The sequence below is a fragment of the Hippocampus zosterae genome, chromosome 5 (assembly GCF_025434085.1).
Source record: "Hippocampus zosterae strain Florida chromosome 5, ASM2543408v3, whole genome shotgun sequence".
NCBI classification, from domain to species: Eukaryota; Metazoa; Chordata; class Actinopteri; order Syngnathiformes; family Syngnathidae; genus Hippocampus; species Hippocampus zosterae.
The window spans coordinates 13,100,835-13,126,807 of NC_067455.1; the positions used below are offsets into that span (position 1 = coordinate 13,100,835).

At 41.9% G+C, this 25,973-nt stretch overlaps 1 protein-coding gene across 7 annotated transcripts in view; it reads right to left on the minus strand.

Moving 5' to 3' along the window:
* fhod3b (formin homology 2 domain containing 3b) overlaps positions 1 to 25,973 on the minus strand; it is a 96,096-nt gene that overhangs the window by 7,715 nt on the left and 62,408 nt on the right. For 2 of the 7 annotated variants that reach the window (XM_052066316.1, XM_052066322.1), the window contains 20 exons: positions 23,690 to 23,784; positions 23,110 to 23,221; positions 21,954 to 22,048; positions 20,900 to 21,043; positions 20,560 to 20,807; positions 17,040 to 17,159; positions 15,488 to 15,535; positions 14,438 to 14,545; positions 14,216 to 14,350; positions 14,088 to 14,138; positions 13,170 to 13,342; positions 11,838 to 12,404; positions 10,237 to 11,132; positions 8,794 to 8,952; positions 8,063 to 8,245; positions 6,951 to 7,070; positions 2,886 to 3,047; positions 1,662 to 1,852; positions 1,380 to 1,572; positions 194 to 217 (listed from right to left, as the gene is read on the minus strand). In XM_052066316.1, coding sequence (XP_051922276.1) covers positions 194 to 217; positions 1,380 to 1,572; positions 1,662 to 1,852; positions 2,886 to 3,047; positions 6,951 to 7,070; positions 8,063 to 8,245; positions 8,794 to 8,952; positions 10,237 to 11,132; positions 11,838 to 12,404; positions 13,170 to 13,342; positions 14,088 to 14,138; positions 14,216 to 14,350; positions 14,438 to 14,545; positions 15,488 to 15,535; positions 17,040 to 17,159; positions 20,560 to 20,807; positions 20,900 to 21,043; positions 21,954 to 22,048; positions 23,110 to 23,221; positions 23,690 to 23,784 — 3,824 coding nt within the window. The remainder of the gene's footprint in view (positions 1 to 193; positions 218 to 1,379; positions 1,573 to 1,661; positions 1,853 to 2,885; positions 3,048 to 6,950; positions 7,071 to 8,062; positions 8,246 to 8,793; positions 8,953 to 10,236; positions 11,133 to 11,837; positions 12,405 to 13,169; positions 13,343 to 14,087; positions 14,139 to 14,215; positions 14,351 to 14,437; positions 14,546 to 15,487; positions 15,536 to 17,039; positions 17,160 to 20,559; positions 20,808 to 20,899; positions 21,044 to 21,953; positions 22,049 to 23,109; positions 23,222 to 23,689; positions 23,785 to 25,973) is intronic. The other 5 variants (XM_052066319.1, XM_052066318.1, XM_052066317.1 and 2 more) reach the window with 5 other exon arrangements.

Consider the following 25,973-nt stretch of genomic DNA (forward strand, 5'->3'; position numbering starts at 1 on the left):
TTTATCCCCCCCGCTCATTGTCTACCGTTTCCACATGTATTGTAGATTTGGCTTAGTCATATCTTGTGATAGCATCATCATTACAACCCACAGCCATGCACCCGCTGTCAGTCCTCAAATTTAAGTCTTGAATGTTAAGTCACTGCAAAGGGTTTCTCATGCGGCCAATTGCAGACAGCAGCAGCACCCCTACCTCACTTTCATCTTCGTCGTCACCCTACAAACATGAGAGAGGGAAGGAGAGGTAAAGCCAAGGCCTTGGGCGGTCATGCGGGAACTTCAAATGATAACATGTGTCACGTCTTAGGTCTTTGTATATATTTGTAATACAGCGGAACACCCCGAAAGGGTGCAGTCTTGGAACATTTCACCACTAAATTGAGATCTAGGGCACAATGAGATCCGGCCCCACGCATAATTTTATGTGGCCCGCGGGAGCAAATCACGGGTGTTAACTATCATGATTCTTGCTGAAATCTTTACCGAAATGTCAAATTGTCATGGGAAACAAATCACGTTGAGATTTTGCACCGGCCCTCTGAGGGAAGCCGTAACTCCGAAGTGCCACACGTCAATGAGTTTTGACACCCCTCATCTAGACTACAATTCTGTTTTGACATTCTTTGGCTTTTTACAGCATAGAAGACATTGAATGATTCCAGCAAGACCTACTAAACGTCACTCAGAGACAATATTATGGTGTGAATAATTTTACTTTATTTTTACTTGGCTCAGTAGTGGCTCTTGTCTGCAAAGTATGACTGTTCAAATTTCATTTAAACATTTCTACGTTTTATCATGTTCAGGTTTGACTTAGAAGGGATTCTAATCATGGTGTTTGCTCTGGACTTTCAAAACCTACTGACGCAAACATCAGAGTAGACAAACGGCAACTCATTAGACTGACAGCAGACTCTCTTGAGTGCTGTAACAGTAAAGTATACTGTACATGTGAGGACCTTGCTGATGTGATTCCAAATGTATGCAGCAGTGTTAAACGGTCAGGGCCAGCGAGACCCTGGTCTCCTGGCTTAAACACTGACTTAAATATTCAACCTTAATTTCAACATTTGTTCCATTAAATTGTCATTCATTCATTTCTGGTAGTCTATTCTTTTCATTTCATGGCATTTATTTTGTCCAATCAGGTTTCAGCCTCAATGTGCGGCCATGTTAATCTAACGCCAGGGCTTTGAGAATCAGGAGCGAACTGCACGCAGATGACCAGATGTGGTACAATTGCACGGTCGCATTTGGCACTTGAACTCTATTGAGTACAAAATCAACGGCTTGAAGAGGGTGTCGACAGTTGCACTCCACAATGAGAGCGAGAAAGAAATGGAGGCACTGTTGAGTAGGAGTGTCCGTTGTCCACTTACATCTGTTATCATTTTTCCTCTGGTCTTATTCCTCTCGCGATGGGTGGCCCGCTTCTGTTTCTGCTGTAGAACGCGCTCTCTGGTTGTGCGGTACTCCAGTGCAAACTCACTCAGGATCTTGCTGAAGCGATGGATGCTGACGTCGCGGACACCGTATATCGGATGGCCCAGGAACAATAGGAAGGCGTGAAACCTGCAGGAAAAGATCAGAAACAGATAAAGGATAAACATCAACAACAACAAAAGTGGTAACAGGTTAACGGGAATACGTCCAGCGCATACCTGTTGATTATCCTCCTGTGTACGATTTTCAGAATGATAATCCTCTCCGCGCAGTCTTTGAGGAAGTCGGACATTTTTTGTTTCAATGCCGGTTTCATCTCGTGTTTGGCGATGACCTTGAGGTGATCCCAGGATGCTTTGCACCTTCGCTCCATCTGAGCCAGATTGTCTTGAAGTTGGTCAAAGTCCACCTGGCAAAGCAACAACAAAATAAAGCACAGGTAATGCTGAATCAGTGACATGGGCCTTTGAAAAGACACACATAGCTGACCCTCGGAACTGGAACAGGTTGGTGGTCAAACAACTCAGAATTTCATCTGAAATTTCCAGGAAAAGATGTCCAAAATTGAACATGAAGCAAAATCCAGATAAGTTTACTTACTTCGTTTTGTGCCACTTGGTTTCCTCTCTCAGAATCTACCCATGGATTTATACTACCATACACTGTATATACTCATCTGTATGTCTGTCAGTCCATTCGTCGGTCTATCCTTCCATCTATAGTATCTATTGACCGTATCTAGACCAGGGGTATCAAACTCATTTTTGTCGTGGGCCACATTTAAGTTACCATTGCCCTTGAAGGGCTAGTATGACTGAAACTATATAAAGAAGTTAGGAAGAATGGTTTATCCGCATATTGTATAAAGTAACATATTAAGTGGTTTGGTGACAAGAAACATTTTACAATACCTCTTATTGATTACAAATGAGGAGTTGAAATTTTGTTCCGGATTTGAGCAAAAAGCACTGAAGTTGACATGTTTAATTTGCTTTCACGGGCCACATAAAATGATGTGGCGGGCCAGATCTGGCACCGGGCCTTGAGTTTGACACCACTGATCTAGACTATATAACATATCCATCCATCTGTACGTCTCCCCATCCGTCTATCCGTTGGTCTATAAAAGGGTTGCCCAAGTCCGGTCCCCTCGAGAGCCCTTGTCCAGACATGTCTCCCTCAAGTCAAATGGTCAGGATCGTGATCAGGCTTTTGCTAAGCTTGCTGATAAGCTTTGCATTTGAATCAGTTTGGCTCGGGGCTCCTGAGGACTAGACTTGCCCCCTCTGATCTATAGTATCCATCTATAGTAAAGTACAGTAGATAGTATCCATGCATCCATCCATCCATCCATTTATCTATCTCGTGCACAGTAAACAGTCACCTGGAATAAGATAGCGTTTGATTTCTGGGGTTCTAGTGTGAGCTGAATGTCAATTCACCTTGTTTAGGCGGGTGATGGCTCCAATCTCAGAGTAGAGATCGGAGCTGTCTGGAAACTTCTCCACGACGATGGCACAGGTGTGGTGCAGCAGTGACTGCTTATGAACCGTATCCTTCACCTCAGGGACTTTCTCGAGGTAACTCAGCTCAAACCCTTTGGCCTGGAGAAGCAAGCAAACACAGGCACACTGGAGAGAGGAGAAAAGGGAGGGGCGTGGCTTATTCTGACAGGAGCAATCAAACGACCCAACAAGCCCACCAAATTGCGGTGCATTTCCTCTCTGGCAAAGACACAAAGAGGCTCTCAAAGCGTGCCAAGAAGATATGTAGCTTCATTAGGTTGTGATTATCAGGAACCACAATCTACTTCCAGGCCGGCAGATTGCTGTGCTGGCCACAGCGGAGCTAAAGTCGGCACATAGCATGGGAGACGCAAACACAACTCTCCTTTGTTCGTCTTCCAGCTTTAAATGTCAAACTGAAAACAAAAATTCCACCAGACTTTATTTATGGGAACTGCCTTTTTTGATGTCCATGACTTGTACTTTGCCCTTGCGTGTTTGTCCCTCATTCACTCATACACAGAAGCACAGAGCAGAGATTCATATGCATGCTCCTCACACACGCTGGCTTCCAGAAAATGCACAACACCTCAAATATTTTTTTCTTATCAGAAAGAAGTCTGGACAAGCTTATAATAATAATAATAATACATTTTATTTGTGGGCGCCTTTCTAGAAACTCAAGGACACCTTACAACAAGCAGTTAAAATCACGAGTACAATGTTAAAAAACTACATCAAATAAGATAAGAAAAAATACAACAAAATAAATAAATAAAACAATGGCTTTATGGTCTGAGTGAATAGGCTTGTCGAAACAGATGTGTTTTGAGGCGGGATTTGAAATGTGTTAATGAGGCTGTATTACGAAGGTCAGCGGGGAGTGAGTTCCATAGCTGGGGAGCAGAGCGACTGAAGGCTCTATTTCCCATGGTGACGAGGCGAGCAGGGGGGACAGAGAGGAGGACAGAGGAGGAGGAACGAAGAGAGCGGACAGGCGTAGGAATATGGATGAGGTCAGATAGGTATGGAGGGGCTAGGTCATGAATGGATTTGAATGTGAGTAGCAGGATTTTATATTGAATGCGGTGTAAAATGGGAAGCCAGTGGAGATGTTGGAGGACAGGTGTAATATGGTTTATGTATGGCGTGAGTGTGATAATGCGGGCGGCTGAATTTTGGACCAGCTGAAGCTTATGGAGGGTTTTTTGAGGGAGACCAAACAGAAGGGAATTACAGTAATCGAGTCGCGAGGTGACGAGGGTGTGTACAAGTATAGCAGTGGACTGAGGAGTGAGAGAAGAGCGGAGCCGGTGGATGTTTCGAAGATGATAATATGCAGAACGAGTGATGTGGTTGATATGTGAGGTGAAGGAGAGGGTGCTATCAAGGATGACACCCAGACTCTTGACCTGAGGGGAGGGGGAGATGGAAGAGCTTTCGAAGGGAATGGAGAAGTTGTTTATTTTGTTTAGATTGGATTTAGTGCCTATAAGGAGGAATTCAGTTTTATTGCTATTCAGTTTGAGGAAATTTGAGGTGAACCAAGATTTTAATTCCTGCAGGCAGTTGGTTAGGGAGGATGGTGGAAGTACGGTATTAGGTTTGGTAGAGATGTAGAGCTGGGTGTCATCCGCGTAGCAATGAAAATGAATGTGATGTTTCCTGAAGATATTACCCACGGGAAGAAGATAGATTAGAAATAGCAATGGGCCAAGGACAGAACCCTGAGGAACACCTGAAGTGAGGGGAAAGGGGTGAGATCTAAAACGTTTGAGCTGGATAAACTGGGTGCGGTTAGAAAGATAGGAGCGGAACCAGGAGAGGGGGATGCTGGTGATGCCAATGGAGGAGAGTCTGTCGAGGAGGATGGAGTGAGAGATGGTGTCAAAGGCTGCACTGAGGTCAAGCAGGAGGAGGATGGCGAGTGAACCGGAGTCAGCAGAGAGAAGAAGGTCATTGCATATTTTGAGGAGGGCAGTTTCAGTACTATGGAGGGGACGGAAGCCAGATTGAAATTGTTCGTATAGCTTATTGGAGGAAAGATGGGTGTGAAGTTGAGCAGCTACTGTTTTCTCTAGAAGTTTGGAGATGAACGGAAGGTTTGATATGGGACGAAAGTTGTTCAAGTCGCAGGGATCAGAGCCAGGTTTCTTCAGTATGGGAGTGACAGCAGCAGTTTTGAGATGAGATGGTACAATGCCAGTAGAGAGGGAAGTTTGAATAATGTTAGTGATGAGAGGGGAGAGGGCCGGGATAGAAGCTTTGACTAAAACAGTAGGGAGAGGGTCAAGCTGACAAGTAGAGGATTTGGACTTCTGGATTAAGATGGAGATTTGGTGGACAGATGGGGATGTGAATGCAGAGAATAGGTGGGTAGGAACCGGGGAGAATGGAGAAGGAGGGTTAGGAGCAGCTGAAGGGGTGAGTTGCTGGTGGATAAGTTGGATTTTGGATGTAAAAAATGAGGCCAGAGTATTACAAAAATCAGTGGAATAGAGATGTGAGGGAAGAGTGTCAGCAGGTTTAGTGAGTTTAGAAATGAGTGAAAAGAGTGATCTGGGGTTGCCTTCATTGGAACTGATTAATCCAGAGTAGAAGATTGATTTGGCTTTGGATATTGAGTCCTTGTAATGGAGAAAGTGGGTAGTGTACATTTCTTTATGAATGGCGAGTCCAGTTTTTCTATATAATCTTTCAAGTTGACGGCCTTTTGATTTAAGTTGTCTGAGGGTAGGGGTAAACCAGGGTGCTGTTTGGTTGAAGGAGACAGTTCGGGTTTTGAGTGGGGCCAGGATATTGAGAATGTTATGGAGATTTGTATTGTAGTGTGTCAAAAACTCATCTGTTGTAGAAAGACAATCAGTACTGGGGAGGTTGTTGATAAGTGATTCTAAATTGTCCGGGTTAATGTCCTTGATTTTACGGAAATGTATAATGCGTTGTGGGTTGGATTTGAAAAATGACAGGTTAACATTGAATGAAAGCAAAGCTTACACATACACTGTCCAATCAAAAGGTCAATCACAACATGTAAAGTGCAAATACCGGTACTTGAAAAAGCAGTTTCATGTGAACATCCTTTTTAGGGACTCAATAAGATATTTTTAAATACAGTAGTGATGATAACTGCATTCCCCCAGTGCGTGTGCATTTTTCTTCTTGTATGGTCTGAAAAAGGTGCGTATGGAATTTGCCTGACATTTCGGTCATTGGCTGTCTACTTCTCAATTATAAATACCACCACTGATTGGTTGGTTCCATTAGCCGGTCTTCATGCAGATGGTTAAGCCTGTGGATTAAGCCTGCTGCAGCTACGTGGGTGGAACAGACTGACCTGTTGTGCAGTGTTTGGCAACTAGTGTTCCTGAGTGGCTGGTGTTGCTGCGATTCAGAATTTGAAGTCCCGGTGCACGGCGTCGCAGCTTTGAAGGTGTTTTAACAGCCAATCAAAAATGCAAAAAATACAAATTTGTCATATAGAAAACTACAGTAAGTATTATTGAAGTCTTTGTGACCGAAATAAATGGTAATGGGGCTTGTTTATTGCCAAGAGTGTCTCAAAACGCCCACACTTTTATTCTTGCCCGTTTTCTCTTCTTTATTGCCATCTGCTTCGCCCTTGTTGACAATAACTACATTTTTTGTGGTTCAATGAAAAAAATAATACTATATATTATATATACATACAATATACTATACACTATAGTATATTTTATGTGGAACCTCAAAATCTAATACAAGGTCAGGCACTTTAGTGTCTTCATTGAACATAAAATGCCTGTTTTTGGAGCAGGTAACCCAGAACTTCTTGACTGTGCAAACCACTATACTCTTTTCATCAGTTAATCTACAGACAGTTACTTAGTTGATCCACCACCCCTTGCTGTGTGAAATTTAAAGACATTACACGAGAAACTCCATTTTGCTTGAAGTGCGGCTTCTTTCCAAAATTAGGCCTCCAAATAGCAATGAGCACATAATAGCTTGAAGTTCACTCACATTAGTGCCATTGAGGAAGTTGCCAATGGCTAACAGTGTGGTCAAAATGTAGCGGAGGGTTGTGTTTTTCTCCAGTTGGTCCATCCCTTCCTTAAGATCCTGCAGGGGCTCCGCAACTTCCTACAAACACAAGCACAGTACTTCAGGCTGCTAATTCCCAATTTATTGTCACTTTTACAAATATAGTAAACGGTTTTAATTAGGCAGAGAGGTTTGAGGAAACCTCCATTTTCTACAGCACTTTCCGCACCCTCTGAAAGGGATCCTCCTTTGACTTCATTTCTTCGGTGAATCCAAAATGCTTGTTTTTGGAATACACTTGTAAGCAAAAAAAAAATCATCACACGAGCGCCGAGGAGAACATGTAAACTCCAGACAGGAAGGCTGGGATCTGAACCCAAAACCTCTCTACTGTGCTAATCATTTCCCCCCACCACGCTGCCCCCCCCATTAGGAAGGCCTGTCAAATCCAATTAGAAAGAAGAGCTAGATCAACAATTCTGCCTTTCTAAACATAATAATGCTCAGTTTTGATTGACACTTCCACAGAGGGTGTCAGTTGACCAGTGATTCCGTACCACTGTGTCTATGACGACATACAGTGAAAAGTAGAAATGCTCTTCAGCTAAATGACAGAAGGTAAAATTAACGTGTGGATCCAACATTATTTCAGTATACTTTTTGTGACCTTTGCGTTTGGTGTTGTTCCACAAGATTTACAAACTATGTGCCTTGGCTGAGAAATGCTGATTTGTGCAAGTTTATTATTGTGCTGGTAGTTTGCAGTGCTCGTCCAGTTATTTTGTCAATTGAGTTTCATTAGAGGGCCAAACATCGATGTCAGGCAAGCGTACCGGTAGTCTATTGAGCATGTTTTTTTGTTGTTGTTTTTTGACATAATGGTAGCGACCAGCTGGAGTTCCAGTGTAGTCTTTTGAATTGAAATTGTTTGCTCCTCTCTCTCATCTACTAATAAAACGTACATACAGCCCATTGTTGGAGTTAAAGTGGTCAAAAATAAAGATGAGATGAGAATCTCAATTGATGGATTTGCTGCTTCTGCCTTACAACGGCTGCACGTGCGTTTGATTAAATCAAGTGCAGACACCGACCTTCTCAATAAGCTCATAGTCCATCTTGAAGGCCCACAGCTGCAGGCGCGCCGACAGCTCGGTGATGGAGGAGAGGATGAGAAGAAACTGCTCAGCGCTGCCCAGGGGAATTTCTGGATTGAGCAGCTGAGCCTCTTGGATCCTCTGCTTTTCTTCCTCCGTGGGGATCATGGTCAGGATTTTCTAAGAGGAGATGAGATGACAGAGAGGGTGCACGGAGAACTCCAGTGGGGATCGTTTATCAAGTCCTCATTGCCTTGTTTTCACATAACACATCTGGAGGTAAATTGTAGAGCGGCAGAGGATGCAAAATGATCCTGACATTTTCCACCGCTGTTTACCTCAGATGTTTCCAGATTTCCAGGAAATATGCGTGACGTATGAACTTTCAACCTTTTTATCTAGCTTGGGGAAAAAAAGGTGAACAGGAACTTCTTGTAGAGTGTGATCCTTACATAATAGAGAAGGCACGCAACATTCATCGTTACCCGCTGATGCCTTTCACATCATTTTCAAGTGCTGGTCGACATTTTTATCATCATAGTGAGGAATGACACGGCATCAGACAGACAGAAGATATGTCAACACTGTAAACTGTCACATCTAGGATCCAATTGTGCATTTTTGCTGCATTGGAGCAGTGCACAAAAACGTACCTATTTGGGAGCCAGTTTAACATGATGAGATTCCTCCAGACGGTTCATATTTCAACGTGCGCTCATTATCCTTACCTCAATGCCTTCTTTGTTCAGTGCATATTCGTCAAAGTTGAGAATGGCCGTCTTGATAGTACGAGGGGGCGGTAAAACAGTCAGGCCGATGTTTATGGCGTTGCTGCGTTTGGAGTCCAGTACGCTGATTTCTTGTCGTTTGCCATCAACTGCTGCTTTCTAGGAGATACAGCACATGTCAGCCATCTCACCCAACACGTTGAGCCAGTGGGTTCCTATAAATTCAAATTAATCCCTTTCCGGTATTTCATTTGTATAGATGTACACAAAAAATTATGCTGTCTGGTAAAAAGCACACATTTTTGAGTTTTGTGCACATTCAGTTATTTGGACGTGAAAATTTTGCTGTGGTCTTTTTGTTCGGGAAAAAATACAAACATAAAAAATATTATCATAATGCATATTAATAATATTCAGTAATATGCATTGCAAATATTTAAAAAGATGTTTCAACCAGTTTCGAGGCTGATTTAATTAACTTTTTTGTTTTTTATTCCATCACTTTTTTACATAGCTTAACCCAGGGGTCGGCAACACGCGGCTCCACAGCCACATGCGGCTCGACATCTACTGGCTCCCTGGAGCTTTATAAAAAAATGTTTGAAAATGGAAAAAGATTTTGATAGTAGGCTAATGTAGCTCAAATCGATATAGATACATGTTGCAGGTCCGAAAAAGGAGAGCTTCGGTGTCGGTTTCTTAAAACGTACACTTTGTTTTTAAGTCTCGACAAACACAGACACGTCAGCGTCCGACTCCGTGCCTTCTCTCTTCTCGTTCCACTCAAGAAGCGTTCAAAGACAGCCTCAGAAAAACGGAAATTCATAATCACTTCACTGACACTAAGAAAAGCGATAATGCACCAAAACAAAAAAAAAAACAAGCAAGGAAATTACAAAAGAAATTCTATGGGGGCGCTTGTGAACACACAACAAAGGAATAAATAAACAATTCTGACACGGTCCAGTCTCCTACATACATAGAGCATGTGTTTCCTTAATTGTAAGTTTTATAGAAGGCTTTTATTTTTTTACGGCTCCAGACATATTTTATTTATTATTTTTTTATTTTTTTTTGCCCTATATGGCTCTTTCAACATTTTGGGTTGCCAACCCCTGGCTTAACCTGTTTGGGGTTGTGGGGAGCAGAAGCCTATCCCACCTTCACAATGCATACAATAGGGTACAGTTACCTGCAACCTGAATGATATGGATATTCGCTGCACGCAGCAAGTGAACTGTCTCATCTCCAGAAACCATTATGATAATTCGATCCCTCGTGGGACTCAAACCCTGAGATTTTCAGTATTTTCCACAATTCCATTTGAGAACCTGTAGCCCACCATTTATAGTGACTGGTGAATCTGGTTCATTATTATGGTGTATTTTACATATGCGTACATTTGTATATGCATTAGTGTGTTATATTTTATAGGTTGTGTACCTTGGTAACAGGCAGCTCCTTGGATTTGGACTCAAACAGCTGTTCCAGCTTGGATGTGTCCAGTTTAAGTGGCTCTAGTTTGGACCACAGGGACTCCTTACAGAACTTATGGCTCTTGCACTGCCATTGCACCGGGCGCACCTCTTTCCAGAAGAGCCGAATTGTCTTCTTCTTCTTGAGGAAATGAGGACCGTCCCGATTCAGCTCAGGAGAAGGAGGCGGCATGGAGGGTGGAGGTGGGAGCACCATTTCGCCAAGGATGGGAGGAGGCGGAGGGCACCCAAATAGGGGTGGTGGTGGCGGGAGAACAGCATTGCACAGTGGGGGAGGCGGCGGCGGGACTTGGTCACCAAACCCCACCACACCGTCCATATCTAAAACGTTCAGGTCATCCTCATCCTGCAGGTCGGTGAAATCCATTTCCTTGATGCGCAGCTCCCTGGGCGTAGCCATGAGCTGGTCCCAGATTTGGTCCGATTCCTTCTTCTGGGTCGATGGGATGCTGCTGGAGGATTTGTCGCTCAGAGCGTGCTGCGGCTCCTTTGATGCCTCCACTTCAGTCGGCCATGTCAGACCTTTGACTAAATCACCAAATTTCTCTGCCACGGCGCGCACAGTGCCTTGTTTGTCGCCAATGCCCACCTCCATTTTATTCACATTTTCTTCTCTGGTTTGCCTGTCAGCCTCCAGTGTGGAGATCCTGCTGGCCAAGCTCACCACCTCGGGGTCAGCCACCTCGGGGTCTTTTTCACATTTGCATTCAGTTTCTTTTTCTGTCTCTCCTCCATTGTTTTCCTCCTTGTTGGACGTGTGTGCATAGAGCATGTCCAGCATGAAGCGCTTGTTGTTGAGGATGTCGTTGTCATCTGAGACTTTGAAGCACTGGCTCCACTGGCCTGTTGGCAGGAAAAGATACAATGAACACATGCTCTCAAAGACTCAAATTATTTCCATCACATGGTAAAGGTTTTCTTATCTTATTTAAAAACAGGAAATCATTTCTAATAGAAAATTCAAAAAAAAAAAAAAAGAATTAAGATCCAGTTCCTTTTTTTGGTCCATAACAGGTAAAAAAAAAAAAAGGCAAAAATGTTGATCATTGTTTTCCAAAGTAGAAGTTTCATACAATCAGTCGGCTTTTGTGGAAGACGACAGAAATCCGAGATTTACAGAGAGGCTGAAATTCCAAAGATTTGGCCAATTCAAAATGAAACAAGGTCTCTAAATGATTCATTGATGATCAAAATAATCTATTCATTTCATATGATTCAATGTGGTGTCATCGATAATCAATGAGGCGCCATTTTTTTCAAATCCCTGTATATAATGAAGATATTTTCTTCGTTAATCAGGATAAATGCAATTGTAAAGAATAACATTTCTATTCAATATTTTTTTAATTAATTTATTGTAAATAATCAAATTATAAACATACACATTAATAAGAAAACCTATTGTATGACATATTTTACTTCAACAGTTCAAAAACATTTTTTTCATCTCATCTAAAAATGACCTGGTACATGGGTCTGTTTTAAAAATCAAACGTTTCTATCTCTGCATATACTGTATTCTTTAACGAGTAAAGCTGCAAGTAATACCTGCTTCAAAGTCATGTTGGACTTTTTCCTCCCGCTCCTCTCTCTCCAGAGTGCTGCTGGTGGAGGAGATGCTGGATGCTGAGCAGTTGTCCTTCTCGTTCACTTCCTCGTTTTGTCTCTCCTTCTCGCTCAGCACAATACTTTCCTCGACCTCCGTGTCGATCGTCGGAACCCTCTCGCAATTCTCTTCGAAATCAACACCCACTTCGGCGGCTGTGCTAGCTACCTGTGCTACCTCAGCTACCTTCACTTCATCAACCACTTCCGCCACCTCCACCTGCTCTTGTACTTCTCTCCCAGTCTCATATTGCTCTTGCTCCTCAAGCTTTCCTTCTTCCTGCCTCTCTTCATTTTCCACTCCTCCCTCTTCACATCCCTCTGGTTCTTTAGCTACTTTCTCGACTGGTTGAGTGTAAGAAACATCCTCCGCGTCTGCTGGCAGCTCTTTTGCAGCCATATTTGGTTGCGAGGGAGGTGAGGGACAAAGTTCTGATTCAGTTAACTCTGATGCTGGACAATTTGTTCTTGTTGGGGAGTCAGGTTTTGACTGCGGGCTAGATTCGTGTCCTGCAAGAAATGTTAAGAAAAAAAAAGCCATCAGCTGTCAGTAGATGACTGCCATATATCTTCATATTTTTCTCAAGTGTTCCAAAAAGCAAGTGAATGATGCCAGTGTTTCGCAATGTGTTCTCTTGCCTGCATGAATTTTGATGAAAGAAAAACAAAAACAAAAAGAAAATGGCCAAGTTTAGCTTTTCACGCCGTATGAAATCATTATCATGCACCCCACAATGATCTTGACAATTGCACCCGGACGAAGACACATTTTCCCTGCTGCTCAAGAAGACGACTGCGGTTTACATAATTTGCTGTGTTAATTATTTGTATTGATTGGAAAAAGGAGGGCAGTCCAAGAATTCCATTGTACTCTTACCTGGAAGAAATGGGGTCATTAACCGTCCCACCTTGTGACCACCAAAAAAAAAAAAAAAACCCCCAAAAAACGGATGAGATTATTATCTGTTATAAAATTTGTCTCGTTCACACATCTACGGTTATGGACTTCCAAACAAGATAATAGACTAAATTATGTAAAATGAAAATACATGCATATTGATGGACTTAATGCTGAATATTCACATTGAATTAAAAATGCTTAACATCAACACCTTCAATCCATAGGCAAATTCATAACTGCAGGACGAGGAAAAAAATATTTTCAGTTTCACGATATGGTATATCTGGCTGCATCCCTTCCTACCCCCTAACATCATTGCATGTATTTCCTCGTAGTGGGACCGGTCATTGAAGCACAAAAGATAAAGCCTTTACCTGACGTCTTGTCTTGTTGTGAGGCAATAGATGAAGTGGTGACACAACGGGAGGCCGAGCGGACGGCGGGGTTGGAACTTAAACACAGTGTGATCTCCGTACGTCCTCTTAGGGGCACCCTGGTCCGCTCTCGCTCACACTCCTCGGCCGCTAGCCTCTCCACGGCCTTGTATCTGCCACGGCAAAGGATAACGCAAAATTCGGATGATATCACAATGCTGAGTCATTTTCTGATTTCTATTATTGCAGCTGCTAATCAGTTGCGCCTTCGTAAGTTAATTTTACTTGAATAAGTTTCTGACCACTTTTTACCTTTTCTCTCCACACTTGAACACGTTGGAACATATTTCTGTACTTTCTATTCCTTATCTTCACAAAATAGGCTCATCCCACTTACTAGTAATGTGCATTTTTTCAGTTCTTATCATTAGCTTAGGATTTTTGTACATCAGCCGACAATGTCAGCAAAGCGATAGGCAGTTTGTGTGCAGTATTTCTCTTTGCTGTCCCATGTTACCCAAAGTAAAATGAAAGATTTAAGAGCCAATACCTTTTACTTTTACAAACATAAAGGAGTGAAATCCAAACATTGATTAAAATAAAGAGTCTGAGTACTTTTGCCACATGTGCAAAGAACAGACGTTCCAATTGAGAGGGATGCAATGGTAGATGGCGGAACAATGAGCCATCCATGCCAAAACACAATTACACACTTGCCCTGTTAATTTGGTCACATCTTAATGGTGAAGAGACCTAGGGCAGGTAGAACTCAGTTTGTGGGGCTCTGTGAAACTCTCTTTGCATCTGCTCTCTTGAAATAAAAGAATTGAACGATTTTTTATTTTAGTTTAATTAATCAATGCAACTGTAAAAATATTGTGAGTTAATGTCAACCAAAGTGTATCAAATACAACCCACCTTTCCTCTCTGGCTTGTCTTGCCGCTTCCCTTTTGTCAACATAGTCTCGACTGAGATGGTTAAAGCAAAAATTATTCCCGGTTCCCAATACAAAAACGCTGCTGTGTTTTGCAAGAGTGAGACTGACTTAAAGCGGTCCCTCTCCTCCCTTTCGATCCTCTGTAGTCGTTCCTCTCGTTCCATGCGCCTCCTCTCCCTCTCTGCAGCCAAGGAGTCCTGATGCTGCCTGTACGAGGAGCTCAGCAAGCCTCCTAAAGCAGGTCTGCACGCATTAAGTGTAAAGATACAGTAGTCATATGTTGGGAGTTGTTGATACGTTTACATAGTTTACTTTCTCATCCAGGGCTACCTTTCAGTTTTAGATTCTGGGGTGCAGGTTGCCGTACTAGTAAAGCGATGGATGGGTGATGTTGGAGTCTGGTTCATGCCTGGCTGTGGTGCTCCATCGGAACTAACCCTGTAAACAGAAGATACAATGAACACAACGAAAAAAAGGCTCTGAATTATTGAGGCCAAAAGGTGACTGCAAGAGCACTATTTCTGTCTACATGAAATCCCACAACTCACTTCAAGTGAGGTAATTGAAAGCAAGGTGCCGCACAATGGCAGCAAAGAATTGTTTGTCCAAATGAAACAGTGAAACTCAATTCAACATAGTTTCTCGACACAGACATGCCACAAGATGTTGCTTCTAGTAATACTTTTTAATTGTTTTGGCCTAAACACAAAAACAATAGTTGTGTTTTGGCGAATAACAGAAGCTAGCATTATAAATCCACAAATGGGTGCATTTGTGAGTGAAGACCAGTGTGGGGGTTGATAGAATTACTAAAATATGATATACCTACTCTGAAATCTTTGGTTTGTTTATTGAACAGATGACAGCAATTTGGCAGGAAGTAAAAAGTAAAGAAAAAAAACCTTTACAGACAAAACAGTCATCATTTAGCACAGTTTACATGTTCAAAGCAAGTAAAATACATATCTAGTCCTACTTCGTGTTCTTTATGTATTTTATTAATTTAATACTAGAGTCATGTTAAGGCAATTCATGTAATATATCCAGAACTTAAAATCCACTCAAAACGGTTTATCAGCCATTCTGAGTGGACTAGAGTTCTTCTTCATTCAGACGTTATAACAAGACTTACTGCGCCGTCCGAACACCATGTTAAGTTCAAGGCAGCAGCAACTATTAATACAACATAGCCTTAGATAGGAGTAAGGAGGAGTATTTGCAAGTAGCAAACGTAGTCCACTGAGCAATTTGACAGCAAGCAAGCAGAAATGACTGCAAAGCCAAGAACAAAAATAGAAAGCAGAAAGCCAGTTTCTGTCGAACGTAGTGACAAGGTTCATAATCTCTAAAAAAGCATCAATCATGTTTGACTGCTTTTACCTTTCAGCCCAGCAGGTCTTTCTAAGAGTGTGAGATGCTTCTGTCAGACTGAAGATGGAAGAAAGTGTGAAACAAAGTGCCAAAAGTTGAAATGAGACAGTTGTTTGTAACACCACAAAAAAAAAAGAAAAAAGACAAGAGTCATAGTAGATAAAGTCCATTATAAGCGTTTTTTTTTCTCAGAGGGGATTCCACGCATTTTTTTAAATGATATTTGGGATTGTATAAGTACTGTATTTTCTTCCAATCTTAATTGCTTTCGGGTCAATTTTCCTCAAAATATTGCTACTTTATTATCATTCACTTTTTTAATGTTTGTATTTTATTCCTCATAAAACCACAATTTTTTTCTTGTAAAGAAACGTTTTGCCCGACAGTTGCCACTTTATTCTTTTGAAATGACTCCGTCTTCTTCATTCAAGTGCTCCATCCTCACAGTATTTGAACTTTAACCCTGCGGTCGCAACTCGTTTCTTGTAATTCCCATCGCAATATTCTTGTAATACCTCTTTGTCAACAGCAAACCTTAACCCATTCCCTGCTGAGACTGTGACTCACACTCAAATCCCTTAGGTCTTAAAATATAGTTGTTGACTTGTCTTGTGTTAACAGTGGCTTGGATAAAAAAAAATGAAAGACAGACGAGTGATAAAAATCTCAAAATAACTTTCCCGCAATTGCGGAAAAAAAAGGTAACAACGTTTTTCTTCATTCCCCTCCAACCACGTCCTTAAGGATGTCAGACAAATTGTGGTGGGAAAGGAGGCGTTTCAGAAACAGTGGTGGAAAAACGGCACCAAAGCATGAAGGAGACAGGAAGGAATGAAAAAGGAGCACATTTACCATGGATTCAATCTACAATTAAAACACTATTGACATCAGTGATGGTGATGGTTATGTGCTTATTTGGGGTCCACTTTAGACTATTGTTTTGCAGTAGACACAAAAAAGGATGTCGTGCTCTTGCCGATCAACTTTCTGTCTTTTGGCACAAAACAAGACTGAACCGAGCAGAGCACCATTTTCTTGAGCCAAATCAAAAGGATCAAATACTGAATTAACACTTTACCGTTGAACCGATTATGGCGGCTCAATGCTAATGCTAGCTAAGTGGCTGCTCAATGCTAACGCTAGCTAAATGGAGTAAACCTTGAGGAAAAGGATGCGAACCCATTGGACAGCCAAGAAACAGTAGCCTTCAAAATGAAAAATACCAAGAATTACAATTAGACGTTTATCACAGTGGGTGATTCACATTCACCAAGCCTGGCTGAAATATTATGGCAACAATGAAGTCACAAATCATATTTTGAGAGACCGAATTCGGGCTCCCACTGTTGTCTGGTTTAAGCTCAGTCCTATTCTTTGCGCTCTTTATTGTTATGCTTTATGGGAAAATGGTTGCTCGTCTGTGGAAAATGATCTATTTGTGAAAGCCGTCTTAGACTGCTAACCAGTTAGAGGTGTTGGCTAGTGTACCAAACGGCATGGCAAAGGCAAAGCGAATGATGGGTTGCATCCCACCGAGGACAGAGTTGTTTGCCGACAATACCTGTGATCATCCTGCCTAGAGGACTCAATGACTGGATGATTTTCACCATCTGCCTCATCCTCGTCCTCCTCATCCTCCTCTCCTTCATCCTCCGCCTCCTGTCCTTCTTCCTCCTCATCACTGTTGTAGGGGAGGTTTGAGGGTTGAAAGGAAGGAAAGGGAGGACGTAGGAACAAGAAGGTCGACAGGCAAAGTGAAGAGATGACTTTCAAAAACGACGTTGAAAAGACAACACAAACATCGGGGCAACTTTCAGTGTTTCCCTTGTCAAGTTTTTCTCGGTGGGGGTATTTCACCACTCACTTTTTCCACATCTGGAAGGCATTGAATCCAAAATGAGTACAGTACAGTATATGTAAACACATAAAAGTACAGTTTGTCATGTGACATTGTGTGCCTCGTGTTTGTGTTCATTCTGTTCAACAGGGGTTAAAAAAAGCAAACTAGATATCAAAGTGCTGTGGTGGAGGCTTTATTCCAATTTTATGGAATTTTGTGGGAAACACTGAACATACACCCGTGCAACAAGCAGGTAGTTAGTTACAAGTGTAGAAGATTAAGGATAGGGTGCAAGAATGTTAAGTTGGCTGGTTATTTTTTGGACCCTGTGGCTGAATGAATATCAAGTACACATCCACAGGATTTTATATTTGGTCACAATGCTACACGTGATTCAAAGTAAGTAAGTCGTTTTAAACAAATTAAAAAAAAAAGGTTTCCATTGTTAGAAGCGAATTTTCGAATTCAATTGGAACTCGTTCGTTGTCTTCAACATGATTAGGGAACGTGGATGTTGGATGCGAATCCAAGCTCTCCTGTTCTTGGGTCTCGGTTCTTGTTCAATACATTTCCCCTGAAAATGCGAATCACAGTCCAGTGCTCCTCTGTGTAATTTTTTTTCTTCTTCGTGACACTTTTTGACTTCTCCTTGTATTAATAATGGTATACTTTTCCGATTTGTACTCTGAAAAATACGGCAATATTTTGCAATTTATATTTACTGCTATGAAAAATAGTCACTAGAGAAAGAAAGCTTGTGGTAACATATGACCTATTACACAGTGCTGTGAATGTCTGAACACTGTAAAAAATTTCCATGATACATTTAGAGCGAATATTTGAGCCTGCATCCACATGGATTATCGCAATTTGTATGATTTTTTTTTAATGATACGTGACAAAAATGCAATTCCCAATCATCATACATTCTGGTTGACATAACAAAAGACCAGAAAAAGACGAGACCACGAATGAAGAAAGAGAATGGCAAAGAGTTCTGGGCTGCTCCCTTGACACTTTGGAGGAGGTGGGCAACAGAGGGATGCCTCCCACCCCCTCCCCCCCACCCCAGCCCACCCTGACAGCACTTGGTAGCTCCTTCAGCCAGAGACTGTTACATCGCCGCTGCAAGAAGGAGAGATACCGACGCTCGTTCCTACCGACTGCTGTCAGGCTGCTGAATAAAAATAACAATAATAATAATAATAGTTAAATGAGGTGAAAAGCAATTGTTAATAGCACTGTGATTTATCAATTTTGTATTTATATTGCACTTAATTGAACGGTGTTTGATTTTTTTTTTTCTTTCTACCCACATTCTTGCTGCTGGAGGCTGTAAATTTCCCCAGTGTGGGACAAATAAAGGATATCTTATCTTAAATGCGTCCTCTAGGTGGCAGTATTGTTCGATGACTTAAGTGGATTTGAGTAACAATCAAACGAACCAAATGAAAACAAGTTAATCAATTTACAGAGATGGGAATACAACATCCCTAGCCGAGGTAAAAATGGATCAAGACACAGGAGGTATTTGCAGGTATGTCAAATATTATAATGCCTACAATCTGTTAATGATTGTGACCGAGGTGGTGATTCAAGCCACTGATGGTAGCGTGAAAGGCTGTAGAAGGGTTATTTCCTATTCCGTCTCCTCACAGATGAGTTTTGTTGACCGCTTTCTATTTAGATCCATTGCTCACATGGGCCTTCTGGCTTTCATTAACAAAATGGAAAAAAGGTTGATCTTCAAAGGCCGCTAGAATTTCCTGTAGTGGGCAGGTATCACATGACGGGCCAGACCTAGGAGCTACCAGAGGGTTTAATTGGTATGCGATTTCAAAACCTGGCGGGGATGTGATGCATCAAGACTGGCGGTGATCAGGTGATAGTTTAAATAGAAGAGGCAAGACCCACAATATGAATGCAGAGATTGAAATGTGACACTATTTTTGTCTGCGGACTGGCATTGATAAAAATGGAAGAACACACATTTTTTTTCCCCTATTGCTTTGATAGGGAGGAGTGGGCAACAATATACAACAAGAGTGCAATTGACTTTAGTTTCCATCCTTCCTGCAATCATACCATGATATATTTACAATGGATAAAACACACATTTTACATACTGGAGGAAGCTTCGGTGGAGATAGACAGTGAATGTCACGAATAATTTGTAATAATAACATGCTGCTGACAGTGCCAAATATTTGTGCTATATTCAGCAGATGTTGCTTGTTTCTTTCTTCTTTTCCAATATGAATTTTATATTTAATGCAAAGGGGCGACTCCATCTATCTGGTCTTTTGGCTGCTCATCCCGTTCACGATTGGGGAGCGGCCATCAATAGCAAGTTTAAAGTGACCGTCTCCGAATGCTACACTGTAGTGCTGTTTTGGAGCCCCGGCTTTAATTCTACATCATCCCCGCTGACCGCCAAAGCTGTGCCTAACAGCACAGAATGCTCCTTCGAGCATGCGCAGTTCAAGTATGCATACCAACATCAGCAGTGACCCCTTGTTCACCCGGGGCGGGTATAAGAGCCAGTGTCACCAGAGGGTCAGTACCTCTTTTCTTTTGGTGTGCTGTTCGCATTACCACTGGGTTCTGCTCTACCCTATGGATCAAAGGAATTGTCTGTCTACGTCTGGATTCTATCATGCGAAACCTTGTGACCATGCGTCCTATTCCTTGCTATCGATCCAGAGACATATTATCATTGGCCGGAATCAACATTACATTTTCTTGAGATGATGAATTTTGGGTTCTCCATCAGTGTTTATCCAAACAGTGTTTATCCTGAACAGGGTTGCTGGAGCCTATTACAGCTGACTTTGGGCGGAAGGCGGGCGACACCCTGAACTGGTCGCCAGTCAGTTGCAGGGCACATATAGAGACAAACAACCCTTCACACCCACATCCATACCGTCACTGAGCGGGAACCGAACCCACGCTGACCGCACACAATTCAGACGAGTGTACCACTATACAATTAGCGACATTTTGAGTTCTCGTTAGCCAAAATAAATTATTCATCAAAACAAAAGTAGACTGTAATATTGCCGTAAATCTGGGCTTAATTTTTTTCATATACCTACTGAAACTTTCAATGCTATTGTAATTTACAGAGACACTGCATTATGTTCTGAACTACGATAGCGGAGTCACTTCTTAATAATCCCTGAAAATCGAAGTCAAAATTGAAGCTTTTGCATCTCCTCCCTTCCTCCACTGTGCTCCTCACCTTTCGCGGATGTCTTCAACATGCTGGCCACCAAATGGCCGGTGGCTGCTTCCATGAGTGTAGGCGCCGCATGGCGATGCCGGCGCCGGGCCGTGACTTCTGTTGTTTTGGAGAGAATGCCTCCGGCTGCGTCGTCTCTCCAGGCCGCGCCGCTCGTTGGTACCACCCATGCTCGCCCGCCGGCGCTCCTTCTTGCCGCTCGGAGGCAACTGTGTTTCATCGTCACCGTCCTCACGGCGGAGACACGTCTGGGGCAAGACACGGAACACGACAAGTAACACTCACAATAACAGGGTTTCCATCAGATCATAATAGAAAATGTTTCACCATTCTTCCTCACCTCATAGATGTTTAACTGCTCTACAAGGTCAAGGTCAGAGCCCTTCCTGCTCAGGTGCCTCTGTGCCAAGGCCTCAATACCCTGATCCTCCAGACAGTCCACCATGTCATAGTAAGAGTCTTGATCAGGCAGACTGGCCAGTGTCTGAAACAAACACACGCAAACACACGTAAGAGCCCCATGAGAAATGCAAAATGCAAGTGAATGAAAGGAGCACATATTGGGATCTGTGAAGAAAAAAAAAATCCGTGAGGAGTAGAAAATGACACATTGGAAATTGTATTGGAAGACCTGACCATTACATCTCTGGTGAACCAAAGATCAAACAGCACATGGAATACGTCTCCTATTTTGAGGACATACAGTTTTTGCAACATTTATTTGGAGGGAGAATATTGTAAAATGAGTTTAAAAGGGTAATAAAGTCTTTGAGGATCATTGTGGTACATCTACAGATTAAGTTATAAATATAGGCAATTTAAAAAAATTGTCCGTGATTAAATGTTTCGCTATTCGTCGCAGGGCTCAGTTCCTCAGCCTTGCAAACACTCAAGAGATCACTCAAGGCTATTTCTAGTGTGTCTGTTCTAATCAAACGCAATCACTTTTGATGGGGTTTAGGTCACGGCTCTTGGGTATGAAAGGCACGCTATGCAGCTCTATCTATATTTATCTTCTATTCACCAAATAAGGATAGGGCCTGACCGTTAATAGCAAACATAATGCAAAGAGCAGAGGTCCCGCAAAATGTAAAAATAACAGATACGAATCGGACTTGCAAACCAAAATAAAACACACACATACACATAAGCTGGAAGCAGCTGTTCAAACTCATTTGATGAGAAATCAGATTCATGGGAAACTAATATGCCTCATCCAAACCCTAAATGACAATTTATTCATATAGCACATTTCATACACAAGGCAACTCAATGTACTTTACACAACCAAATGCACAACACCTAAAAGCATTACCAAACAGAAAGTGTCTGGCAATACTACTTTTTTTTTGTTAATCTGGCGCACAAAAACTGTTTGCGAATAATCTACTGACCTTGTTGATGAGTGTCACTGCATATACCAGCAATTCTGTATCCACTCCGTCCTTCTCATTCAGGATCTCCATGATGTTCCCCCATGCTTTTGTGCCTGAAATAGTCAAACAGAGACACAAGATGCTCCTTTAACATCACTTGTCCTCATTTGGGTCGCTGGTGAGCTGCAGCCCATCTCAGCTGACTTTTGACAAGACGTGGGTTACACCCTGGACTGGTTGCCAGTCAATCACAGGGCAGGTATGGAAAAACAATTATTCACACCTCTGGACAATTTCAAAAGCATGTCAAGCCTTCAATTAAATGCATGCTTTGAGAATGTAGGAGTATGGAAAGACAACCAAGCATGGGGGGAAACATGCGTAAATGTCACATAAAAAGGGAGTGATGAGATTTCAACCCAGAAACTCTTGACTGTGAGGAAAACCCGCGAACCGGTATGTCACCGTGCTGCCCAACATCTTCAATAAGAAAAAAAATGTAAGTTGGACGCTGCACGCCACAATAGAAATATGACATCACTTCCTGTGTTGGCCGCGTTGTTTGCGCAACTTGTAGTTTGACTCAACTGTTTGGGATCCTACTGAAAATGGCTTGGTGTTGCTGAATAACAAGAAAACATCTATTTCTTTAAATTACCTGAACCAAGGAGGTTACACTTTCATCTTTTAGTAGCAAGCAGGATTTTGCAAACCAATTTACACAAAACCTTTTGAGAGAGTGTTGCAATACATTCATTCAGCTCCGGAGCAGATCCACAAAAGGTTGCTTTAATTCTTTTTTTTTTTTTTTTTTTTTTGCACAAGAGCAAGATTTCACTTTTACTCAACAGAAGAGTACCTTCATGTTAATTAAAAAAACATCTGGTACAGGCAGGAGAAGACCCTCTATAGAGAGGTACTGTATAATTTGCTGCTGATCAATTACAAGATTTTTTGGAGATGTGCCATCAGTAAACTCATTTCAAGGTTTATTAATACATTCAACATGTGGATTTGAATGAGATTATGCTTTAACTCTACCAATGCACTGATCTAATTAAGATGCATGCCTCTGCAATTAGTGACTTCACTGTACAAAAACGAGTGAAATAAGACTAATTTGTTACTGATCCACTCTGTTTTGAGTCCTCTGGTTTTCCTGAGCATCACGTACCTCTTTTGGCATCCACATCGTTCACGGCGTGAATGAACAGGGCGGCATTTGACTCTGTGTATTCCACAAACACCAGCAGGAGCTTTAGCGCAGTCTTCACCACCAGACGGAACTGCACATTAAAAGAGAAGCACAACTGATACTAAATAAAAACAGTCCACAAGTCTTATCAAAATGTCCTCTCTTGGCTGACTAGATAAGAGCCTGTCAGGAAATGGTGTTAGTGTACGATGCTCTAAAGCCGAAATTAAACTGAATGCTATACTTCTCTATAAACACAAATACAAAAGCAATTACTCGATGAAAAAGATAACAAAAACAAGTAATTAAAACATACTCCAAAATTTAACAAGGGAAGTTCCACTCATAGTTGCACATGCAGCAGCTATCTGGCCACTAGGGGGCTGAGTTGACTACAACGTGAAGGTTAAAAGAAGGCAGTTTGGAATTGTACAATGTAGTCAGGCAGTGGACACCAAGCACTGGTAGAATGAAGATAGCACTCAGAAATCATACTTTTATTTATTTTTAAAAATGAAGATAGCACTCAGAAACCATACCTTTAAAAAAAAAATCTTACCTTGGTTCCGGCAAGGGAGTAAAGCCATTGGACTATTTCTTTATGCGCAATGAGGCCATTCATGCCATCCACAAACAACATGATTTGTCCAAGAGCTGAGGAGGGAAAAAATGACATGGAGGATATGGTTTAGATAATCATTCAGTGAGTGATGTTTTATTACAGTATTTTCTTCTTGTAAGTACTGAGTGTTCTTCTCAAAATAAGTGGAAGCACTAAGCACTTTGAAATTTCCAATGTTTTTACAAATAATTTCAGTGCCAATGCACAGCAGGTTGTCTTGGCCACTTTGGAAAGTAGTTTTTTTTGTTTTTGTTTTGGGTCACACTAAAGCACACAATGTAGCCCAGCGGTCGGAAAAGCACAGTGCAATTTGATTTTTCTTTAATCTGGCCTACTAACAGTCACTTCAGGACAATAGCTGTTGAATTCACTGGAACTGTTTTACTCTGATATGGTAAAGCATTTAAAATATATCGTTTTAGTTTGTCGTAATTTAGCTCATGGCATATTTGTCTAACTTAATTCAATGGATGGATGACCTTTCTTTACAGTTTGCATTTAAAAAACGGGTTCGTTAATATTTTCAAATGAAGAGCAATTCATGTTGGAATAAATTACATACACATATTGTAATTTTTTTTTTAATACTCATTCGTGAATGATCTGTCACTTCAAAATCAAATAATGTAGCCTGTTTATGAATGGAAAGGAGCTTGACCACATCTAACATGGAACACACACACACACCACAAACAAATGTGTGTTGTGGTGAAAGGTGTTAATTATGTTACTGTGCCCCGCAAAGAAATTTGAGCTACTGTCCGGGGGAAACTTGAAAAAACAACTCCGCACACTCATCCCTCAAGTCAGCCGACACGACTGTAAGGAAAATATTTGAGTAGACCGCCTCGATGGACACCGACATGACTTCCATGTGTAAGCGGATACATAAATAAGAGGAAAATAAGAGCCAAGGGATCTCAGTGGGGAAGAGCTCGGGTCAGACAATCGTGGGGCTTCTGTTAAGGAGGGAACCCGCGAGGGGAAGGAGAAGTACAGCTGAACTGACAAAACTTTTTTTTTTCCCTCAAACATTAGGTGCGAAATAGAGCCTCATTGGTCACTGCTGCACACACAAGGGGTTAATGCGTTCACACTAACAGGATGAGAGTCCAGCTGGAAGCTACTATCTCCATTAATCAGCTAATGGGAAGGGTGAGGGGGGGACTGGACAACAAAGAAAACGTGGTAACATTGAAAAAAATGTTTACGCCCAATCAACTATCAGAAATATTTGTTAAAAATGTAAAATTCAGTTACTCCAGGTCCAATGAGACAGCTTTCCATATTGAGATATTTGCGTGATATAAGCGAGCCACATTTTGTTGTAACTGGTCGTGATTGTAACTAGAAAAGGAATTCAATTGGAGACTAGTAATAAAAAGTGCAGTAAATCTTCAAGCTTTTTCTTGGGCTTGCCATCGCTAATACCCTCATGAAAAGACAAAAAAAAAGGCTGAGTGAAATCGTCAGCTATCTGGTGTCTTGTCCTATTTTCATGCCAGAATCCCGATTGTTCAACTTTTGCTCCATATTTTACAAGAAATGTTAAGTTCTTCACCTGCAAAAACATTGCCGTTCCAAGTGTCTACAACTAAGAACGAAGACAAAACAAACATGGACTCATGACACTTGCTTCAAAATCACAAGGGATGAGTTTTGAGTAGATCTAACATTTCAAGTGGACACAATGACCCAATGAAACAGGACTTATCTGACCAACAGCTCGGTCCTAGACTTAAATTGGCTTAACTGAGAGCTCCTCAGTAGTACACACTAATCTTCACTTGGTCATGTTAAACTGCTTCTCATGTTATGATCAGATGACAGGCTGCACCTTCAGTCATATGCTTCTCATCTTTGAAGGTGTGGGGTAATCATCAGTGTGAGACAGATAAGCCATAATTCCCAGGTGCAGCCGTTGTATGCACATGACCGTGCGTGTGTGTGTGTGTGTGCGCCGCGCACGTGTGTGTCTGTGAACGCTACAGTTCATCTTTTATCAATCAGAGTTAATTACTCACAACATGTCAAGTCCGAGCATTCCTGACAGTCCTCTCGTGCGGTCAGCCCTGAGCGGCGCCGTAGACAATGTGGAGAGTCAGGGTAGACCACATCAGAGTATCAGAGTATGTTTATAAAAAACGTGATTAACATCCTCAGTCAGCGTGAGTCTCACCCTCTCTTCTAATGCCCCCCCCCCCCCCCCCGTTATGCTTGG